Source organism: Alosa sapidissima, chromosome 15 (assembly GCF_018492685.1).
Source record: "Alosa sapidissima isolate fAloSap1 chromosome 15, fAloSap1.pri, whole genome shotgun sequence".
In the NCBI taxonomy this organism is placed as follows: domain Eukaryota; kingdom Metazoa; phylum Chordata; class Actinopteri; order Clupeiformes; family Clupeidae; genus Alosa; species Alosa sapidissima.
In genome coordinates, this window is record NC_055971.1 from 18,915,090 (window position 1) to 18,934,248 (window position 19,159).

At 38.8% G+C, this 19,159-nt stretch overlaps 4 protein-coding genes across 6 annotated transcripts in view; 2 read left to right on the forward strand and 2 right to left on the reverse strand.

Moving 5' to 3' along the window:
• Window positions 1-238, reverse strand: part of pcyt1ab (phosphate cytidylyltransferase 1A, choline b) — a 4,191-nt gene extending 3,953 nt beyond the window's left edge. The window contains 1 exon segment of the mRNA XM_042064351.1: window positions 56-238. The gene's annotated coding sequence lies outside the window, so the exon portion shown is untranslated.
• Window positions 239-1,377: 1,139 nt separating this feature from the next.
• On the reverse strand, window positions 1,378-3,542 carry serp1 (stress-associated endoplasmic reticulum protein 1). The gene is made up of 3 exons (XM_042064352.1): window positions 3,324-3,542; window positions 2,760-2,832; window positions 1,378-2,169 (listed from the first exon to the last, which is right to left on the reverse strand). Exons 1-3 carry the CDS (start codon window positions 3,405-3,407, stop codon window positions 2,129-2,131), a joined length of 198 nt encoding a protein of 65 aa, XP_041920286.1. The 5' UTR covers window positions 3,408-3,542; the 3' UTR covers window positions 1,378-2,128.
• Window positions 3,543-3,920: 378 nt separating this feature from the next.
• eif2a (eukaryotic translation initiation factor 2A) lies at window positions 3,921-10,381 on the forward strand. Of its 2 annotated transcripts, none has more exons than XM_042064346.1 (14): window positions 3,921-3,968; window positions 4,385-4,454; window positions 4,577-4,648; window positions 4,725-4,843; window positions 5,034-5,133; window positions 5,468-5,550; window positions 5,640-5,713; window positions 5,816-5,960; window positions 6,118-6,234; window positions 6,357-6,931; window positions 7,342-7,455; window positions 7,670-7,792; window positions 8,601-8,666; window positions 9,870-10,381. In XM_042064346.1, the coding sequence occupies exons 1-14, from the start codon at window positions 3,941-3,943 to the stop codon at window positions 9,933-9,935; spliced, it is 1,752 nt and encodes a 583-aa protein (XP_041920280.1). In that variant the 5' UTR covers window positions 3,921-3,940; the 3' UTR covers window positions 9,936-10,381. The 2 variants fall into 2 exon arrangements, with proteins under 2 accessions (XP_041920280.1, XP_041920281.1); XM_042064347.1 differs by having other exon boundaries at window positions 7,673-7,792.
• An 854-nt stretch (window positions 10,382-11,235) lies between these two features.
• dcun1d5 (DCN1, defective in cullin neddylation 1, domain containing 5 (S. cerevisiae)) lies at window positions 11,236-18,381 on the forward strand. Of its 2 annotated transcripts, none has more exons than XM_042064271.1 (11): window positions 11,236-11,380; window positions 13,139-13,195; window positions 13,376-13,418; window positions 13,511-13,619; window positions 13,892-13,983; window positions 14,176-14,246; window positions 14,771-14,862; window positions 14,970-15,078; window positions 16,983-17,087; window positions 17,290-17,392; window positions 17,931-18,381. In XM_042064271.1, exons 4-11 carry the CDS (start codon window positions 13,549-13,551, stop codon window positions 17,984-17,986), a joined length of 699 nt encoding a protein of 232 aa, XP_041920205.1. In that variant the 5' UTR covers window positions 11,236-11,380; window positions 13,139-13,195; window positions 13,376-13,418; window positions 13,511-13,548; the 3' UTR covers window positions 17,987-18,381. The 2 variants fall into 2 exon arrangements, with proteins under 2 accessions (XP_041920205.1, XP_041920206.1); XM_042064272.1 differs by having other exon boundaries at window positions 17,293-17,392.
• Window positions 18,382-19,159: the final 778 nt, after the last annotated feature.

Here is a 19,159-nt window from a genome sequence, read left to right on the forward strand (position 1 = left end):
CAACTGTACTATAACGTTACTCTTAGTAGCTAGCTTGCTAGCTTTTTTTACTTACCCAAAGACGCGCAGTTGAGTTAGATGGCTGACAAAGGAAAAAAATCTGCCCACAATTTTGACGTTCTTGTTATATGGTTTCACCTTTTCATGGGTTTAAGAGCAATTTTGCAACTGGCAAGTTTAATGAAAAGCGAGCATATGTTTGACATAAAGGCCATACGTTTGACAGCTCTTCATGAACTACAACTAACATTCTCTGAAGGAAGTGACGTAGTCGGCTTTTTGAACAATGAGGACTCGTTCGTCGTACCGCAGTCCTGCGCAAATCATTGGTCGCCTGATTTGTAACGATACTTACTGGTTAGAAAAATGTCCTATCATAAAGTGGATTATCACTGTACATGGCGTCTTATTCTTGCAGGAACTACTTTAAATGAAGACTCTATGGATTCTCCCATTAATGGGCAAATTCCGAATGTAGCTTAAGGTCGTCCATGTAATCTAAATCAAACCACATCCCTTGCTCTTTACTAGGGTTGCCACCTGTCCAGGATTTTCCTGATTGTCCAGGATTTTCATGGTCTGTCCAGGAAAATAAAAATAAAAATCCTGGACACTGAATGTCCCGGATTTTTGTACATGATGCGCAAAATGTGTATTTCAGTTTAATTGAAGCGTGCCTACGTCCATAAACGTATGCACAGCCTTATTGGCTCTACAAAAATGACGTAGCATAACATGGGTGGTGGTGGTGGTGGGGGCACGCACCGTGGAGGTTCATTAGAAATGGTAAGGTGGAGATGGAGGGAATGTAGGTGGGACAAGGAGACAGAAAAAGGAAAGTTTATTCCACATAAGCAAAAAAGCAGAACTTTATGTATTCCCCCTTTTTTCTATATACTGCCCCCAGGTATCTACAACTAAAAACTGTTGAAAATATAACAAAATAATAAAGGTCTGCTATTAAATAAAGCAATTAACTAAACAAATAACTAGAAATTGTCATTCTTACTAATTTTAGCTATACAATTGTCGCTTAGAATGACGGTTTTTATCTTGGGTTAGATGTGCGAAAGGCACCGTTGATTACAAACAAAAAGATCGATTGGATGGTCAAAATATCCAGGATTTTTGTCAGACACAGGTGGCAACCCTACTCTTTACTCATGCTCTTACAGTAACCCAGCCGTTTAGGTTGTTTCCTGTGTGCACTAAGAGTTTTAGGACACTGAAAATGTACTGAATCCACAGAGTGATGTGTGTATGTTGACATGTCTATTGGTAGTGGATATCTGATATAAACTTTGGTCCTATGTGATTTCATTTTTCTTTATCACCTCTGTGACAGGTAGTGTAAAAGAAAACAACTCACGAGTTTAATTTACTTTTACATTTTTTTTAAATTTGTTTTGAAGACTTTATTGACAGCATATGTTTTTGCCTGTTGCCACACACAGTGTAGCTATACTTTCCTTCAGGAGTTTGCATAGACTTTCATACCTAAATACACCAGCCATCACTTGATAGGTATTATACAAGTTGTAGAACCATAACACAGAAAGGTGCATAATGTTAGATGTTGCATGCTTGCAACAACATTCAACTTAGGGGAGTACCTTATCCTGATTCATAACTGTTCCTCCTGTCATTTAATCTATACCACAGTTACAGCTGTCAAATGACATGGTCCCTAGAAAGGCACAACACTCTCTCATACAGTCCTTCTTTGAAAATAAAGAGGAGAATCTTGAGAAATTTCATTGAAGAATCACAAATGGATAAAAAACACAAATTCAATCACGGTAAGTTTGCTTATACTCGGCCGTCTTGTTTTAAACATGTGATTTCACTCAACAGATTCAGCAGCAAAGTTGGTCCTGCAATGGAATGTCAAAATTCCCATAATGTATGGCTTCGGCAAGTATTTTCTTTTGAAGTAAGGTGACATGCCTCATTGAATTAGGGAGAGATAGCTATGGTTATCCATCTTGGCACTTAGAAAGAGGGTAAAAGAGATTAAATAATGTAAGGTGGAATGGACGATTGATCTTCAGGCTTGCCAGAAGGGTGTAACCATCTTGGAAATGAGGAGGAATGCTGAGAGCTCAGAGTGTAATGGGGTCTCTTCACACTACATTCCCATCCTGATGCTTTGGATGATCTGGAAAATTGCTGTGGAAAAGAAGACACACATTAGAGAAAGAGACCACAGCAAACATACTCTGTGCTCCTGTGAGCAAAAAGCCAATCTTGTCATAAATTATCTGCAATAATTAAAAATAGCAGACCTCTTTTTTTTTAGTATTGTGCCCATATAGTATAATGTATTTTATTCCTGACAGAGTATAATGTAATGTTACTATTGTATTATCTGAATGCTCTAAAACAGTCTTTGATCAACTTTAAGATTGACGGTGCTCCCACACTTCACAGGATTGCCCACTAAATAGCCACGTAGAACTGTTTACAAATTGAGCTAATCAAGCCTATTCTAGTTCGAACAAAGGTCAAGGGTTAGAGGAAAGATAGATAGAAAAAGACGAACTTTGATCATTTCCACTGTCATACCGATCTGTATGCTAACGTTATGTTCACCAACGTCAGATCATTTAATTACATAAACTGATTATTGTCATTGGTGTTCTGCCTATCCCAAATAAATGTATGAGCATAAACCGATGGAATAATTAATTTACAGTATTTCTTTTTCTTTTCTTTTTTTACTTAACTTCAAGCATTACTGTATAATTTTAGCGACTTACCTGATCCACAGACGACAAATATGAATAATGCAAGAAGCCATGGTCCCACTGCCACTTTTTCGTCTTGAGCCCTCTGTAAAAAAGAATAAACAAATCACATTTAAGGATAATATGAACAGAAAACGTCAGACTTAGGCACCTATGCAGAGCAACTAGGCTAGTTGTTAGCCTAACCATTTCACGTAGTGAAGTTATCTCTACCAAAGCCTTAAACATTTACATGATTTAAAAAATAAAACTTATGACATACCATTTCCGACATAAAACGGATAATTGATTATGGGGTAAATTGCAAGTTGGGAACCATAGGGTACTTTAATTCGAGAGGCTGTGGAAAAAAGGATGTGATGCTGATTCGAACGTGAACGACAAACATTTACTGATTTTTGATGAACACCAAACCTAAAAGCATAGGAATAAGCATTATTTCAGGTAACGTAAGGCTATTTGTCGACGGTCGAAATTAAAGGTGTATTAATTGAACAGCTAACGTTAAGTTAACTTTAGCTGGCTAGTAGATAACGTTGACTACTCCACGTCGCTTTCGAAGATTTAAAGACTTACCGTAGATTTCACCACATTTCCTCTTTGCGTGATGTTTTTGCTGTGTTTTTCGTTGGCCATGCGTATTCTCTGTTTGGCGACCATATTGCAATGTTTATGTGGCGATCTTTTTGTGATCTGAAAGATGGCAATCCCGAATGACTTCTGAAGACTTGTTCTTGTTCTTCGATTGATGAAGTTCCCTCAGAGATGTCTACGTACACACTAACTCAGCTCCACCCACTTACTCGATTCCGTGGTCGTGGCGAATAGAGATGGCTTTTCAACCTATACGCTTTCAAATCCAGTTTAAAAAGAACTTAAAACTTTAAACTTGTTATATGAGTATTAATTATATACACATGTCTAATATCTGTGGGGGAAAATCTATCTATACGTTGTGTGAAAGACTGAACCTTTTAGTTTCAACACAATCCAAGGAGCCCGGTTTTAAAACTTAATTGTTTTATATCAACATCAGTTGCATTTACATAAACCTTAATCACTAAACCGTTTATAATTAATTTAATCAGTTTATTAAATGTACTCGTCAGCACTTATAATGCATACGTGTGCCTTTAGGATAGTCACGTGACTATTTACGCATTTCCTTTCCAGATGTCTTTTTCCGCTAAATCATGGCGCCTCCCTTACCTCTTCTCGCAGGTGCGTTCATTCATTTAGCAGTAAATACTGCTACAGCAGTCTCAAAGTGTATTATCAAGCAGGTTTTCACAAGGCTTTAGATCAGCACTAACATTGTTAAGTAATCTGAACGCGATATTACTATTGGAGACCCCAGTAATTTAATTGAGAGATTAGTCAGTGGTCGTCAGATGGTGCAGTGAACATAAGCTAGCCCACAAATACAACACACAACCCATAGGTAATTAGCTAGCTCACGTTTAAATATCATGACATTTTTAATTATGCATTCGCATTTGGACCTTATTTGTCTGTTGCACAGCGTTTTATACGCAAACTATTAATAATGGTTGTTTCAAGGTGTCCGATGCACCATAGCAGTGTTCGGAATAGCTGGCCATGATAGCATGCTGTAACATGATGTTCCCCTCTTACAGTCCGTGGCTCGGACGGGACTACTTTGCTGCAAGGGCCGCCGAAATGTGCGGAATATCCTGCTTTCCAGAGGTATATGTTCCAATGTTCCCAAACTGTCCTTATTTCAGTGTCGGTTGTAGCAGTAGCCGCTGTCAGGATACATAGGGAGATGTGGCTGTTACTCGAGGGGTAACATGGTTTCTGTTTTGCAGGGACGCTCGTTCAAGTAAGTTCGTGACTTTCAGCAAAGATGGATCACTGTTCAGCTGGTGCAACAATGACAAGTAAGGCATATTAACATTTCACCAGGACTTGTTGGCTAGTGTTTAGAATGTTTTAAATCAGAAATGTTCCTTGTAGGGTCAGTGTTGTGAAGACTTCAGATGGATCCTCTGTTCAGGATTTTGATCTACCCAAGGCATCATTTTTGGAGTTTTCTCCACAGAATAAAGTGCTTGCCACATGGCAACAATATACAAGTGAGTGTTTACAAAGCCAAATAATGCCCCAAACCATACCTTGCCTGTATGTATTTAAACACCAATATCAGGAATGAATTCAACAGTAGAGCAATTTTGAATATCAGATTCATTGTCATGAACTATTTCTATGTGTATGACAAGACTGACTTGACTGTGGAATAACATAAGGTCTTGCCTCTATTTTAAGAAACACAGGACAACCCACAGGGAGACCCTAACCTGCAATTATGGGACTTACAGACTGGGAAGTGCATCAAAGCTTTCTATCAGAAAAAACTGCAGGGATGGTGAGTTGTTTTATGGATTATATACTTATGAGTCCCATATGTGCTACTTTCAAGATCATGAAACATCCCTGAGTATTAGGGAACAACAACAGAAGCCTACACTTGACATCCAGTATTTCATGTAATCCATGATTTCGTTTGTTGGAGTAAGTTGAATAATTTAAAGAACTGATAATGTTATGGTAACATGCATGTCACTTTTTAAATATATTGTTTTGTTGCTGTTTTATTCTTCTTAATAATGCCATCCTGAATTATGGCATCATGAATTTCACACATGAAGTTCCTAACAAAAAAATAAAGTTCTTTTGAATTTGAATTTGAATTGAATCAGGTGTCCAAGTTGGGCTGATGATGAGAGCATAGCAGTCAGAAATGTTAACAATGAGCTTCACTTCTTTGAAGAGAACAACTTTGGTAAGTGGTATCTCGTATTGTTTGTCATAACATGGCGAATCATATTTCCTCCTTTGTTGTCTTAATGTTATTTGTTATTTCCTTTGCAGAAACCATTGCCAACAAACTTCATTTACAGAAGGTTTCAGAATTTGCTTTGTCTCCAGGATGCAAGCCTAACAAAGTAAGTAGTCATTTATAATTGCTCCATTAATAATTTCTGCATAAAAAGTTCTTCTTTTGTCTGTTTTCTTTAAGTGGTAAACATGGATTCATGCTTCTCTAGGTTGCTGTTTATGTCCCTGGGAGCAAGGGTGGTCCTTCTTTTGTTCGGCTTTACCAGTACCCAAACTTTGGAGGGCCAACCTCTGCTCTTGCAAATAAGAGTTTCTTTAAGGCAGATAGAGTGGTGATGCTCTGGAACAAAAAGGGTATGTCAGAGTCTTGTCTCTAGAGTTCTGTGAGGGTTTTGTGCATTTATTTGAACTAAAAAAAAAAAACATGTGTTGTTGTGTTGAATTGGCCTCTTTTCATGAAGAAAAAAGACTACGAATGGAGGCTTGAAACAATCTCCCTGTCTCTTCTTAGCCTCTGCTCTTCTGGTGACTGCAAGTACAGAGGTGGATAAAACTGGAGCCTCCTACTACGGAGAGCAAACCCTACATTATTTGGCCACCAATGGAGAGAGTGCAGTGGTGCAACTACGTAAGAGTTTATTTCCCCGTCCTTTCCATTTTGTGATGATTTGGACTGTAGTTTAATTTTTAAGCATTGATCATTGTGCAAACACTGTGCCTGACTTCCATTTTGGTCTCTTCCTTGAGCAGCAAAGAATGGGCCTATCTATGACGTGGTGTGGAGTCCAAACTCTACTGAATTCTGTGCTGTGTATGGCTTCATGCCTGCCAAGGCCACAGTGTTCAACCTCAAGTGTGACCCGGTCTTCGATTTTGGCACGGGCCCTCGCAACGCGGTCTACTACAGCCCCCAGGCCCACATCCTGGTCCTGGCTGGTTTCGGAAACTTGCAGGGTCACATGGAGGTGTGGGACATCAAGAAGTACAAGCAGGTTTCCAAGCCACAGGCTGCCGACGCCACATTCTTCTCCTGGTGTCCCGACGGGGAACACATCGTCACTGCCACCTGCTCCCCGCGGCTGCGTGTGGGCAACGGCTACAAGATCTGGCACTACACTGGCACAGTACTTTACAAGGAGGACACAGCGGCTGGACAGGAGCTGTGGGAGGTGCAGTGGCAGCCCTTCCCAGCTGGCACTTTCCCAGAGAAGCCAATTAAGTACCAGGCCGCACCAAGTGAGTTGGGCAGCACAGAGGCCAAACCGACTCAAGCCTACCGGCCGCCAGCCCTCCGTAACAAACCTGTAACTGCTTCCTCCAAACTGGTGAGTGTCAGCCAAAACAACGATTTGTGATTGTCACATTAGCACTTTTTCAGTGGCCCGTCTTACGAATACAGTGTTCAGTGAAGACGGTCAGACCAGAAGAAGAAGTTTTGTTTGCTAGAATCTCAAGTCATTCAATATTTATAAGTTAATGCAGAGGCAAACATGTTTATTTTGAGTTCAGCAATCTGTCATTACACATACATACATGCATACATACATACATACATAAAGGTACATACATACATGCATACATACAGGTACATGCATACAGGTACATTCATACATGCATGCATATGTGATGCCATGAAGCAGTATGAGATACAATACACACCACCATAGGTGCCACAGACACCACACATCAGTATATATGGGTGATATTTTGGAGGACTAATTATTTTCTCTATCAGCATGAGGAAGAGCCACCACAAAACATGAGGCCAGGAGCTGCAGGTGTGCAGCAAATGTCTAAATCAGCCCTAAAGAACCAGAAGAAACGAGAAGCTAAGAAAGCATCCAAGCAGGTACACATTCCTCTCACCAGTATTGTTTTATGTAATAGCACAAACAGAATTTTACAGACGGAACAGGTTTGGATAGAGATCATTTAAAGGAGAATTCCGGCCTTGAGAAACAGATCTATGTGAAAATTGGCCGGAATGCTCCTTTAAGCCAGAAAGGATCTCTTGCTGCAGTGGTTCCGTGGGGTTTTCATCATCGTCTTTTGATTGTTTTCAGCAGGAGAAGGCTGATGTGCCACAAACGGAGCCTGAGCCCACTCCCACCCCAGCCAATCCGGCTCCTGCGTCTGTGTCCTCAGGGGACCATGAGCTTGACAAGAAGATCAAAAATGTTAAAAAGGTGAGTAAATGCAACACAGTTGTATGATATATTTAGTAGGTGTGTATTTATGTGTAAGGATTGGCATTAATAATCGAACATTTACCAGATATGTAAACCTGATGGTTCAACACACTACTGTGGTGTTTACTTTTTTTATTTTTTATTATTAGTTTCTCAATTCAATCACTGGCTTTTTCAGCTCGGGAATGCTTCTAGGCTACTAGTCAGAGACCTGAAACTGCACATAAGTTGGTTATAGCACCATTAAAGGAGAAATCCGGACGATTTTTACATGGATCTTGATCGCTAGACGTCACCGAGTACTGTCGATAGGAAAAATAACAACCAAAATCGGTGCTACCGGACTGGAGTAGCTGCAGCTAATGGCCAGAACTCCCATTGTGCATTATCTAAACGTGCCTTTTTTGCCTCTTAACAGACTCAAAATGTAATTTAAAAAGTCCTTACATGACAAAACGATGCATTTTCTACTCATTTGCTGTGAAGAAACCGTTTGAATTCAAAGTTTGTACGGACGCATTTATGTCTGCATAGCTTGTGCAGACTATGAAAAGCATAATAATTGTTTTAGTTTCCCTCCCAAATGTGGTGGGGTGTTATTGCACTACCAGATTGAAGAGCCTGGCTATTTCTGTAGTAATGGTGAAATAAAACATCCAAATGACACTAAATGATAATTCTGCCTTCGCCAACTATATGATTTGATTGTTTGAAACAGATCCACAGTCCACAGTTACAGATCCACCATGTTGTCTCTGTTATGAATGTTTCCCTTGCTGAATTGTGTGGGTTTTTTTCTCTACAGAAATTGAAGGCAATAGAAGAATTAAAGGAACAACAAGCATCTGGTAAACCTCTACAGAAAAATCAGGTAAGAATTCAGTTACAGGGTTACCTGAAGAATTGACCATTGTGTATACAGGATATCTAGTGCAATTCACTATAGACAAAAAGGCAAGGCAGTTTTAATAGTATGGCACATTTTTGCCAGCAGTTGTGGTGAGGTGTGCCATTTAAAACCTTGATAAGACCAGTTTTAGTGCTGATTGTCACAGAAGGCATTAGTGATGTTAAGAAGGTGTTTAGTTGATTTAAAAAGTTAGGGGTAAAAGGTAAAAACTTAGGTGTTCAAGCCACATGAGTATGAGTTGAGATTATGTACTGTTTTTTTTAAGAACATCACCGCCTTTATCAAGCTGTGTTCTTTTCCTTTGTAACCGGTGGTTCCAGATGGTGAGTTATTTGTTAATGGGGAGGATATGTTTGATCTGGTTATGTAGGGTCAAAGGTATGGTCAAGAATCTGTGTTGACCCTTGTACATGGCATGCAGTTAGGTGGAAAGTGTCAAGCAGTGCAGATCTCATCCAATTGTTTTCTGGATTATCCACATGCACATTCAGATCCCCTGATATAATAAGACAGTCAAACTCTAAGCAGGTAACGGACAACAGTTTGCCTAGCTCTTCAAGACAAGCTTTAGCTTACTGTTTTGGAGGCCTGTAGATAGTCAGCAACTACAAATGACAAATCTGACGGGAACACTTAATGATGGCACATAGGTATTCAAATGATGCAAAGTCACCAAATGTTGATTGTTTGCACTGATGAAAAAGATGCTTTGAATATTCCTCCACCTCTCTTATTTGTTCTGGTTGTAGGCCTACCCATAAAATTGAAATTTGGGGAAGCTTATTCCAGTAGTACTACTATTTGCATGATCCAATGATGTTTCCCTTACAAGTCAAAAAAACAAGTTCATGTGTACAGATGTGTAATTAATAAAAAAAAATACTTGCTTGACGAGATATCATATTCAGAAGCTCCAGCTTTAATATATGTTCCTTCATAAATTGATGTAGAGCCCACAACTACTAAACTGAAAGGGGGAAACATTGAGTTAATATCAGTTGAGAATTCTGATAGAAAAAGCCTGACATCTGACATCGATACATGTTATGTTGATCTGTGAGTTTTGGGGAAACTTTGAGTTTAATGTGCTTCTGTGCTACCTCTTTATCCTTTTTGGCTTCTATGAAAAGGAATGTTCTGATAGTTTACCTTTTTTCCTCATAGATTGACAAAATGCAAAAGGAGGCCCAGCTGTTGAAGGAGCTAGAAGACCTTGAACTTGGATTGTGAATTATAGACGTTTATCGGACATAGGAATTTTAAGCACTTGTCATTTTGTCATGTCAACGATGAACAAATGTAAGGAATACACATTGCAGCTAACAACCTGTTGCCTTTAACATATTGAGGCCTATTTGCAAATTCATAAAACTTAAGGCATTATTGCTATGCAATGTTCTGTACAGGTGATAAGGGCAGTGATGTCTGTAATTTCTTTTTTTTTTTTTTTTTGCAGTACTTTTTCTTATGGTTGAAACTGACAAGTAATGCTATACCCATTTGAAATGTACTCAAACTTTTATTTTTAAAAATCTTGATGGCTATAATGAATTTCAATTTCCCTGATTTTTTATTTTATTTCTTTCTTTTCTGCCAATGTTGTTTAGGTTGGAAGTTGCCCTTGATTTGGGATGTGTTGCACCCACATACAAAAATAAATATTTTGAAAAACCTGATGGTTTCTTTCTACTTCTGCTAATTTATTAGGTGAATTTGTCTAAACGGTATGAGAGTATGATGATAACAGGTTAGTATAACATAACCATTTTGTAGGAAGATAGTAGCTCTGTATTCAAATTTCAAATAATTCTCATTGAGAATTAATTGCAGTAATATTCAGAAGTGAAGTATGTTCTTTTAACTGCTTTCTGGTCTCTGAAACAGATTTTCATGGCTAGATGATTCCCATTTAGACTGCATTATTTACTCAACCAGAAGAGAAACAAAGCCGGGGCTTTTCCTGTTCAGAGCAGCCTGCATTACCCAATATTTCAGTTTTGAAAAGGAATGAAGAGTGCTTCGTTTTTGTGGAATATACAACTGGTAATGAAAATACAAAGCGTATTTGTGTTGTGGTTCTTACCCTGGCCCCTGTTACAATTATATTTCACCTGATCTCACTGCTGCAATTGTAAATGTCCATCATCTAAATTTGTTCCTAAAATATATGGTGAAGAAGCAGACGTCATATGAAGTCCACGCTATGTCTAGCAGACAGTAAAAGAAACGATCTAGTCTGTCAAATAGTATAAGACTACAAATATTCTGTTAAAACTACATTTCAATGTAGGCCTTCTTGTGATGAAATAATAGCACAACCAGTAGTTAGCCCATTTGTACTAGTGATTATTGAGCTCTGGACAATAAGATTTTATTTATGAACTTATTAATAAAAACAGTTCCTATATAAAAGAACAGATAATAGTTAGTTGGGTATGTAATCACCTATTTACTATTCACATTTCATGATTTTATGATGAAAGGTGAGTGTCGCGTGCTTGTGACGTCTCCGGATATGACACAGGAAATACATTACTCAGACGATTTCTTATGTCGTTCTATTCACATTGTTGTTAGCAAGCTTGTCTATTTTCACATCAGTTTAAGTGAAGCGTTCGCCATGAACTGACTTCTGTGGATACTTATAAAAGGACATTTTCATAACGAAATTCAAGGTTTGAAAATACCTCTTCCTTCTATCAATACACTGCCCATCTATAACTAACCTGTGGTAAAATCACACTTGATTCACGAACGAAGTAACTAGCTTTAGAGAATAATTGCATGTCAGCCGGTTAGGTAACGCTAGCTAGCAGAGAAAGCTAACTAGCATAACCAGAATACCAAACGTTATTTGATTTAAGCGATATTAATATGTTGGCTAGGGCAAGGTGTTAATCTACAAAAATCACTTTAAATAAATTGGGCGCTACTATGTTTAGGTTGTTTTCATGAGATATCTCGGTAAACCATTGAGCTATTCAGTGATAGTCAAAGGTTCTTTTGGCTAAATTTGTTTGCAAAGATAATGGTAGCCAATGTTAGTGGTGACTGAAAACGTACGTGAACAGTTATCAGTTACCGTTAGCCTAGCTAGCACGTAACCTAATATTCTCTCGGTCAGATTTAGGCCTTCAGTTTTATGAACGACATCTAGCTTTGACTTGTTAGCTGTGGCTTGGCTATGTTAACTCTGCCGTTTAATCAAACAGTTCACAAATTGGTAACACTAAAACTAAAGTTGGTTATTAAAGGTAACGTTGCTCTGCAGACATTTGCCATGAAAGGCCTGGAAGTTAGAATTTGTCAGATTGTCTGTCGTGATTAGGGGAGGATTCAGCAGAGATAATGCGTACAAGTCTCTGAGCGGACAGTTGCTTGTTATTAAGTTAATAAATAGCTAGAATTTGACATTAATATGTGCCCAATCTTCCTTACGTTACGTCAGGAGTGAACTCAATAGTATGTTAAGGACATAAGTGAAATTCAAGTGTTCCAAGCACATGATCTCAATTGCTGTGACTTAATTTAGCCACATTAGCGAGCATTAATTTCAGTTTTTTAGGACATGCATTTGTAAATGCAAGTTAACTAACGTCTCTTAACGTTATAAGCTACTGAAAATAAGTCAATAGCTTTATTGCTAGCTATCTTTCTATGATGAGGTAAGGACAGGCCAACCAGCACACAAAGGTATATTGGCGATTGTTTATATACTGTAGCACTGGTAAGTAAAGAGTACATCTGTTTTAAGTTGTTCTCTGTCAGATATATTACATTGCATCAGGTTTCCTTTCACTGCTAACTCAAAACGTGTTCTTGGTGATAATAAAATATTGAAAATATGTAAAGCCAACAGTTATACAGGATCTGTATCCCGCTGAGTAGTTTCCAGTTTCATGCTTTGCTAGCAGGTGAGGAAGCTAGCGTCACCTCGCCCGCTTAGCATCCGTGCATTTAGTGACGCAGTTGTCTGTAATGCTACTTCACGGCAAGGACAGGCATCTGTGATTCTGCAGGACCGCTTCAAACCATGGTGCATATTTCGTTTCGTTGCAGACTACATGTGTGTTTGAGGTCTAGATAAGTGGCCGCTGACATAATTCTGGCACGTTGTACTTCTAGACATTAATGTTAGCTGATTGTCCTTCGTGCTCTAGCCAGTCATAACATTTCATGTTCTAGCTGTCTTTCATCGTAGGATTTGAGGATATCATCTGGTTACCGGTACGTTAATTGACAGCTGTCTCAGCTGTCAAATGTGCGGTTGCAAAACGGGTTTATGCACCGGCTCTATACTGTCGCATGTAGAAATTGTTTGACTATTTGAATGGGGAAAAAATCTTGTACATTAGGAAACGCCTTTTTTGGCGCATTACTGCGATTCCCATGTTGCACAATCAATGTAATTTGTGTCTGATGGTGTGTTTCAGGAAAAACTATTCGGACTGGCTGATATTAAGAAGGTATCTCAAACACTGGACCGACTCGTAAGTGAATCGTTTTGTATTTCATGTCAATGTTCGCAGCAGACAAAAGACTGCTGCAGCTGTCAGCGTACTTTGGGCGATATCGTTACATTCATCATGCATGTTAGCTGTACCTTTTCTTTCAATACAAGCTATGTATTTCCATGCATTTAATTAACGTCCTCTTCTTTTTAATCTTAGAACCTGGTAGACTTGAATGGGTACGGAGACCGTAGATACATTGGTAAGGTTAACTAGGACTATTTTTGTGCATTGCTTGGAAAAGATTGCGGAGCTTGATGGTAATCCGAACCTTCATGTTCTGACATTTTCTAGATCCAGCACAAATAGCCAAGCCTTTTGGTGACTCCATTATGCCTGTGAAAAAGAAGAGAAAGTCCTCTGGCTCAGATGACTCCGGTCTTAGAAAGTGTAAAATAACCAGGTACATTTTTGAATGCTGTGGTTTATGATATGTTTCATAACAGAGCACATTTATTCATGAGATGCTAGCCACAGTAGTAGGCCCACTTCATTGGTATTGCTTTGTTTTGCAAAGTTTGTGCATACATTGTGTGAGTGGGCATTGACATTTAATGGTGTTTGACACAGGTGAGAAAACATAGGATGAAACAATATTCCTGGCTCAGACACTCGTGAATCATTATCCTGATTGTCTTCAAATTATCACTTTGCTTTTTCCAAATTTATCCTCAGTTACTGCAGAACTCAAACGTCAAGTAGACTGATAAACACAGAGGATCAGTTCTCCAATAAGAAGTGCCTCGCCTGGTTTTATGAATATACAGGTAATTTGCAGACCCACAACACTCAGAGGTTAAACAAGGAATGAAGTATCAATTTAAGACGTGTATCTTAACAGTCTTACAAACATAACTGTCTTAGACAAGGCTTATATTTTGGTGTAATAAGACTTAACCCCTTGTTAATGGTGTCTGTTTCTCTAACTGTCCATGTCTTGTAATCAATTCCTTTCATAGGTTCTGATGAAGTTGTGGGACCAGAGGGAATGGAGAAATTTTGTGAAGATATTGGTGTGGAGCCAGAGAATGTGAGCCCCATATAAATTCTCTATATGGGAAAGAAATGATACAAGTCTGTCATGGACATGCTGTCAGGCATTACTACTACTAGTGGTACTATAACTTGTACTATAATAAAATGATATAGTTTATTATATAGCACATTTTGGCAAGAGCTGAAGGTGCCATGACTAATGCATACCAACAGCATAACATGCATAATAACAGTATATTCAACAAAACAAATAAGCAGAAAATAAGTAATATTGATCATACATATATTGTATTTCAACCAAATTCTCACCTTTATTTTTCTGAGTGGGACATCAAGCCTTGATGTCCCACTCAGAAAAATAAAGGACTTTTAACATTACTTCAGACGTGCCTCGGACCCTCTCTCTGCTCTCTACTTGTATTCCTCTGGACATCGATGAGCACCTGAAGTTTCACGGTCTACCCACAGACGCAACTCTACCCCTCTCTCTCTCTCTCTGCACAAATTCTCACATTATTGTAACATTTGTGTGCATAACTTGTCATCACTGCCTTGCAGATTGTTATGTTGGTGCTGGCTTGGAAGCTAGAAGCAGAAAATATGGGTTTCTTCACTAAAGAGGAGTGGCTGAAGGGGATGACCTCACTGCAGTAAGTGCCCGTCTGTGTTCTTTCTGTTGAGGTATAAGTCAGTGTGCATGTAATTCTCAATGCATGTAATTCTCATAACGCCCGCTTTCGTTCTCTCTTCATCACAGGTGTGACTGTACAGAGAGGCTACAAGGCAAGCTGGACTACTTGAGGTCTCAGCTTAACGACAGTACAGTGTTCAGGCACATCTACAGATATGCCTTTGATTTTGCTAGGGTGAGGACTCACCAGTGGTTATTATTCACTATTCTAAAACTGATAGTTCTGGTCCTTGATTGTGATTGGCTGAATCACGACCGATGCCGTTGTAAAATGCAGCATAAACATAAACCTTGGCGGCATTTTGTTCTATATTACTGCGCTACCATGACCTGATACAAAAGTCAAAGTAGCTGCGTCTCGACGTTTCTTGGCAACCATTCAGAGGAAATATATTTCTTGGCGGAAGAATTATTATCTAGGAATAAGTCATTATATTTCTAGTTGCTGTGCCTTTACTTTACGAAACTCTGCTAGCGTGTTGTGCCTAACAACGCCCCTTAGCTGTTGTAGAATCTGTGTAACCTACGGCCTCTCGGGGCTTATTGCTTAATTCGCTGTGTTTTTAGAAGTGACTTACTGTGATTTGCTGTGTTCAGACTGTCAGATTTCAGACTGATTTCTGTGCATGACTAGCCTGGGTGTTCCCATGCTGCCTTGCGCGCGATTTGATTCACGCTGCTAAGGCAGCCTGGAGACCATGGAGCAAATTTTCGCCTGAGATAGGGAACCAATCACAGAACAGGGGGGAATACAAGACGATGATGAGCTATGCACAGACGCATTTGATAGACATCCGTGGCACCCAATAAACGGATCTGGGCATTTTTTTCAAATACGAGAAAATGAACGTTTGGTTCCCAGACCACGTCTCATTGAGAAGTGGTGGCGCTAGCCAGGCTAGTGCATGACCAGTTGGAATCCGATCTTACATAGCAAGTACAACAGCAAAAAATCACTCCTCCAAACTACCTTTGTGTATTCTATTCAAATACCACTTTTTGGAAATCTGGTGTGATTGGTGTGATTGCTCTGATGACATTTCAAGTGTTTTTTTGTTTTGTTTTGTTTTTCTCCATCTGTGACATTAAGCTCATGTGTGCATCACACATGCAGGAAACATGCTAGTTTGGTGGTGGGGAAAAACATTAATGTTAAAAGTATTGCGAGGGATCGCAAAACATATTGCGAGGGAATGCAACGGGAGCTCTAAAAATAAATGTCCACCTCCTAAAAAGATCATTCCTACCATGGTCCTTCGGGGGGCTCTGTAACATTACCATTACCTTGGTTTCCAGATTCACTACTTTGTTTCACTTCATGAACAGAATCTGACCTCTCACGATTAGGAAATGTTTCCAACCCTAGCATCGTAACTGGGTTACACTTTGGTTAGGGTAGATTTCAAAGTTAACGCAATAACATTTGATCAGGAATTCCTAACATTTCTTTCTACTTTTGCCTAACCTTTTAAAACTGATAATAAACAGCATTGGCAGCCAGGAAACATTGTAATATAATTAGGCCTACCTTTGCTGTACATAAATGTACACATTCTGACTACTTTTTTGATATTTACAGATGTTGCTACTAACGTATACCACAGCCCCACTTTTGATTCTGAAACCAATGTCATTCCCTCTAGTTGCTATTTGGCCAGGCACCCTGGCGGCGGAGGGAAACGTTAGTGTATTGTCAGATGTCAGACTAGTATCTCAGTGAAACGAAAATAAACAGAGATACTAGCGGACATACTAGGAGATGTCATAATTAACACATTACCATATGTTAATTAATTTCATTTTCCTTTATGTTTATTTGCGTAATGTCAACATTAGCCTGCATTTAATCATCACGTTGGCAACCATTGAGGATACAACACAGATGGACACAGATTGTGAATTTGGATTTGTACTGACCGTGTGAACCTAGTCATAATATATGCTTTCCTCCCTTTGTTCAGTAGAGAATTATTCACATTGTCAACAGAAAAGATGTTGTGTTGCTGCATGCTTTAGAATGCCAATATACGTGTACTCTCAAACTTTCCTTTTGTCTTCATCTCTGCTTCCGTTCTGCAGGACAAAGACCAGAGGAGCCTGGATATGGACACAGCGAAATCAATGCTAGCTTTACTCTTAGGAAGGACGTGGCCCTTATTCCCAGTCTTTCATCAGTTCTTGGAGGTATGTGGTATTCACAACCAAGAGGCCCACAACATCCGTAGTGAACGGCTTTTTGAAAATGTCTACACGTCCCATATTAGAATCTGTACCGACTTGGTTGCTGGTATGTTTGCCGGTGGTTAGGGTGTGATTGCATTAAAATAATTTTGTCTTCTTTTGTGCTTTACATGAAAATAATTGTGTCTTTTCTTGTACTCCTCAGCAGTCTAAGTATAAAGTCATGAACAAGGACCAGTGGTACAATGTCCTAGAGTTCAGTCGCACTGTCAACGCAGACCTCAGTAACTATGATGAGGACGGGGCCTGTAAGTGTCCGATACTTCTCATTATCATTTCATCAGTCTATTCTCTCTGTCAGTCCCTTGATCGCTGACACTTAAAGGATTTATTTCAAGTTTTCATATTGATTATTCATCACTCGCTTACTCACAAGTACAAATAATTTTCAATTGATTTTTTCATAATCCCCTTAAGTGATTAGTGGTGGTGTAGACGACAGGAGCATAAGGAATTTGGGAGATTGTCATTGGGGCTGTCATAATGTCATCATGAAATCCATCTTTACATTTGTTTTTGTGATTTGATCCATGATCTCCTTGACAAAATAATTGCATACAATAGTAATTAGGTGGAGAGACTGTAACCATAACAATAACCTAAACATGGTCAAAAGTATGCAAAAAGAACAAATACACAACTTAAAATATAAACAAAAGATTAATTCATTCATGCCAGCAGCATATTGTGGCTGTCCTAAAGGTCTTTTGTCAAATGAGCCTTCCATATGATGGTCTGGATTGTGGATTGGTCTCTAACCCAGTTGTTGTTTTGACCTCGCCCTAGGGCCTGTGCTGTTGGATGAGTTTGTGGAATGGCAGAAGGCTCGGTCGGCATTATAGCAGAGGCGGGAGCGTGCCAAGCGAGGAGAAGAAGCACACAGGAGGGTGTTCTCCCTCTCTTCCAAAAAACAAAAAAAACAAACAAACAAATAAGTAACTTAAGTAAAACACACAGCACGCACCCCCACAGGTCACCTCTGTCTCAGTGGAAGGTGAGTGGGAAATATGCTCTTAAGAGACTTCTTCAGTGTTCAATAAAAAAAGTTCAATACAGGAAGAAGGACTAACAGCTATTTTTCGTATGTCTTGCATATTGTTGCAATGGTTACATAGCCAGTGTTGTAAGATCTGCTGGGGAATTTCTTTGTTTCTGTAATATTTTTTTTTTTTTTTTCCTTTTTTGAGTCTTACATTGTTTATAGTGTTTTCAAAGGAAAATAAAGAAGTAAATTGTATCAACGTCTTTCTTTATTGACACAGTGGGACAATATGTGTACAAAAATCTTAGAATTAGGATATTACACTACAGTTTTAAAGGCACAGTCATGGATTTTACATGATTTCTCTGTTGGCCCAGGCTCCGAAAACTGGAAACAAACAGTTTCAAACATCGGGGCAGCCTGCCCCCAAACAAAAACTAAACTCTGAAATACTGAAGGTAGGGGTGAGCCTCCTTTAATGTGTTTCATTTGGTCCTTGATTAAAATAAAATGTACATTTTGTTTGCACAAAAGCATCTGCTAATGAATGTAAACATAACCACAAACAAACGCAACTTCCTGTGAAATACCGGACCGTGCCTTTTAAGATGATAAACAACTTTTTAAAACATGGAAGAAATTTGACACATTTAAAATCAAATATTTTGTTATATAAAATATTTTAAAGTAATTCTACAATAAATGTTATTTATTAAAATGTAATTAAATGTTATTTTGCTAGCCTTAATTATAATAATTTACACAAAACTGATTTTTGCTCTCCATATCCAAAAAGCAGATAATTGAAATTACACAGCTGCTATTAGAGTAGAGTTGAATGGGAAGGCATTGGCTCTCATGTCTAATAGACTACATGCACAAAATACTCTGTTTCCGGTGGAGCCAGGTGTGTTTGAACCTGCCGCCAGTGTCTACACGGACCCGGTTGGGTATTGCACTAGGGAATCCGTATGTTACGATGAAGAAGGATTTATGCGTTTGTTAAAATTGTTACTATTAGGCAAACAAGATA

What these genes read in the sequence shown, in the direction of transcription:
- serp1 (XM_042064352.1), bottom strand. Translation starts at nt 3,407, where the DNA reads ATGGTCGCCAAACAGAGAATACGCATGGCCAACGAAAAACACAGCAAA. An exon ending in GAAATGTGGTGAAATCTACG is followed by an intron (nt 2,833 to 3,323) that starts GTAAGTCTTTAA and finishes TCTTTTTTACAG; the next exon opens with AGGGCTCAAGACGAAAAAGT. An exon ending in ATTTGTCGTCTGTGGATCAG is followed by an intron (nt 2,170 to 2,759) that starts GTAAGTCGCTAA and finishes TCTTTTCCACAG; the next exon opens with CAATTTTCCAGATCATCCAA.
- eif2a (XM_042064346.1), top strand. Translation starts at nt 3,941, where the DNA reads ATGGCGCCTCCCTTACCTCTTCTCGCAG. An exon ending in AGCTGGTGCAACAATGACAA is followed by an intron (nt 4,649 to 4,724) that starts GTAAGGCATATT and finishes TGTTCCTTGTAG; the next exon opens with GGTCAGTGTTGTGAAGACTT. An exon ending in CACATGGCAACAATATACAA is followed by an intron (nt 4,844 to 5,033) that starts GTGAGTGTTTAC and finishes CTCTATTTTAAG; the next exon opens with AAACACAGGACAACCCACAG.
- dcun1d5 (XM_042064271.1), top strand. Translation starts at nt 13,549, where the DNA reads ATGCCTGTGAAAAAGAAGAGAAAGTCCTCTGGCTCAGATGACTCCGGT. An exon ending in AAGGGGATGACCTCACTGCA is followed by an intron (nt 14,863 to 14,969) that starts GTAAGTGCCCGT and finishes TCTTCATCACAG; the next exon opens with GTGTGACTGTACAGAGAGGC. An exon ending in CTATGATGAGGACGGGGCCT is followed by an intron (nt 17,393 to 17,930) that starts GTAAGTGTCCGA and finishes ACCTCGCCCTAG; the next exon opens with GGCCTGTGCTGTTGGATGAG.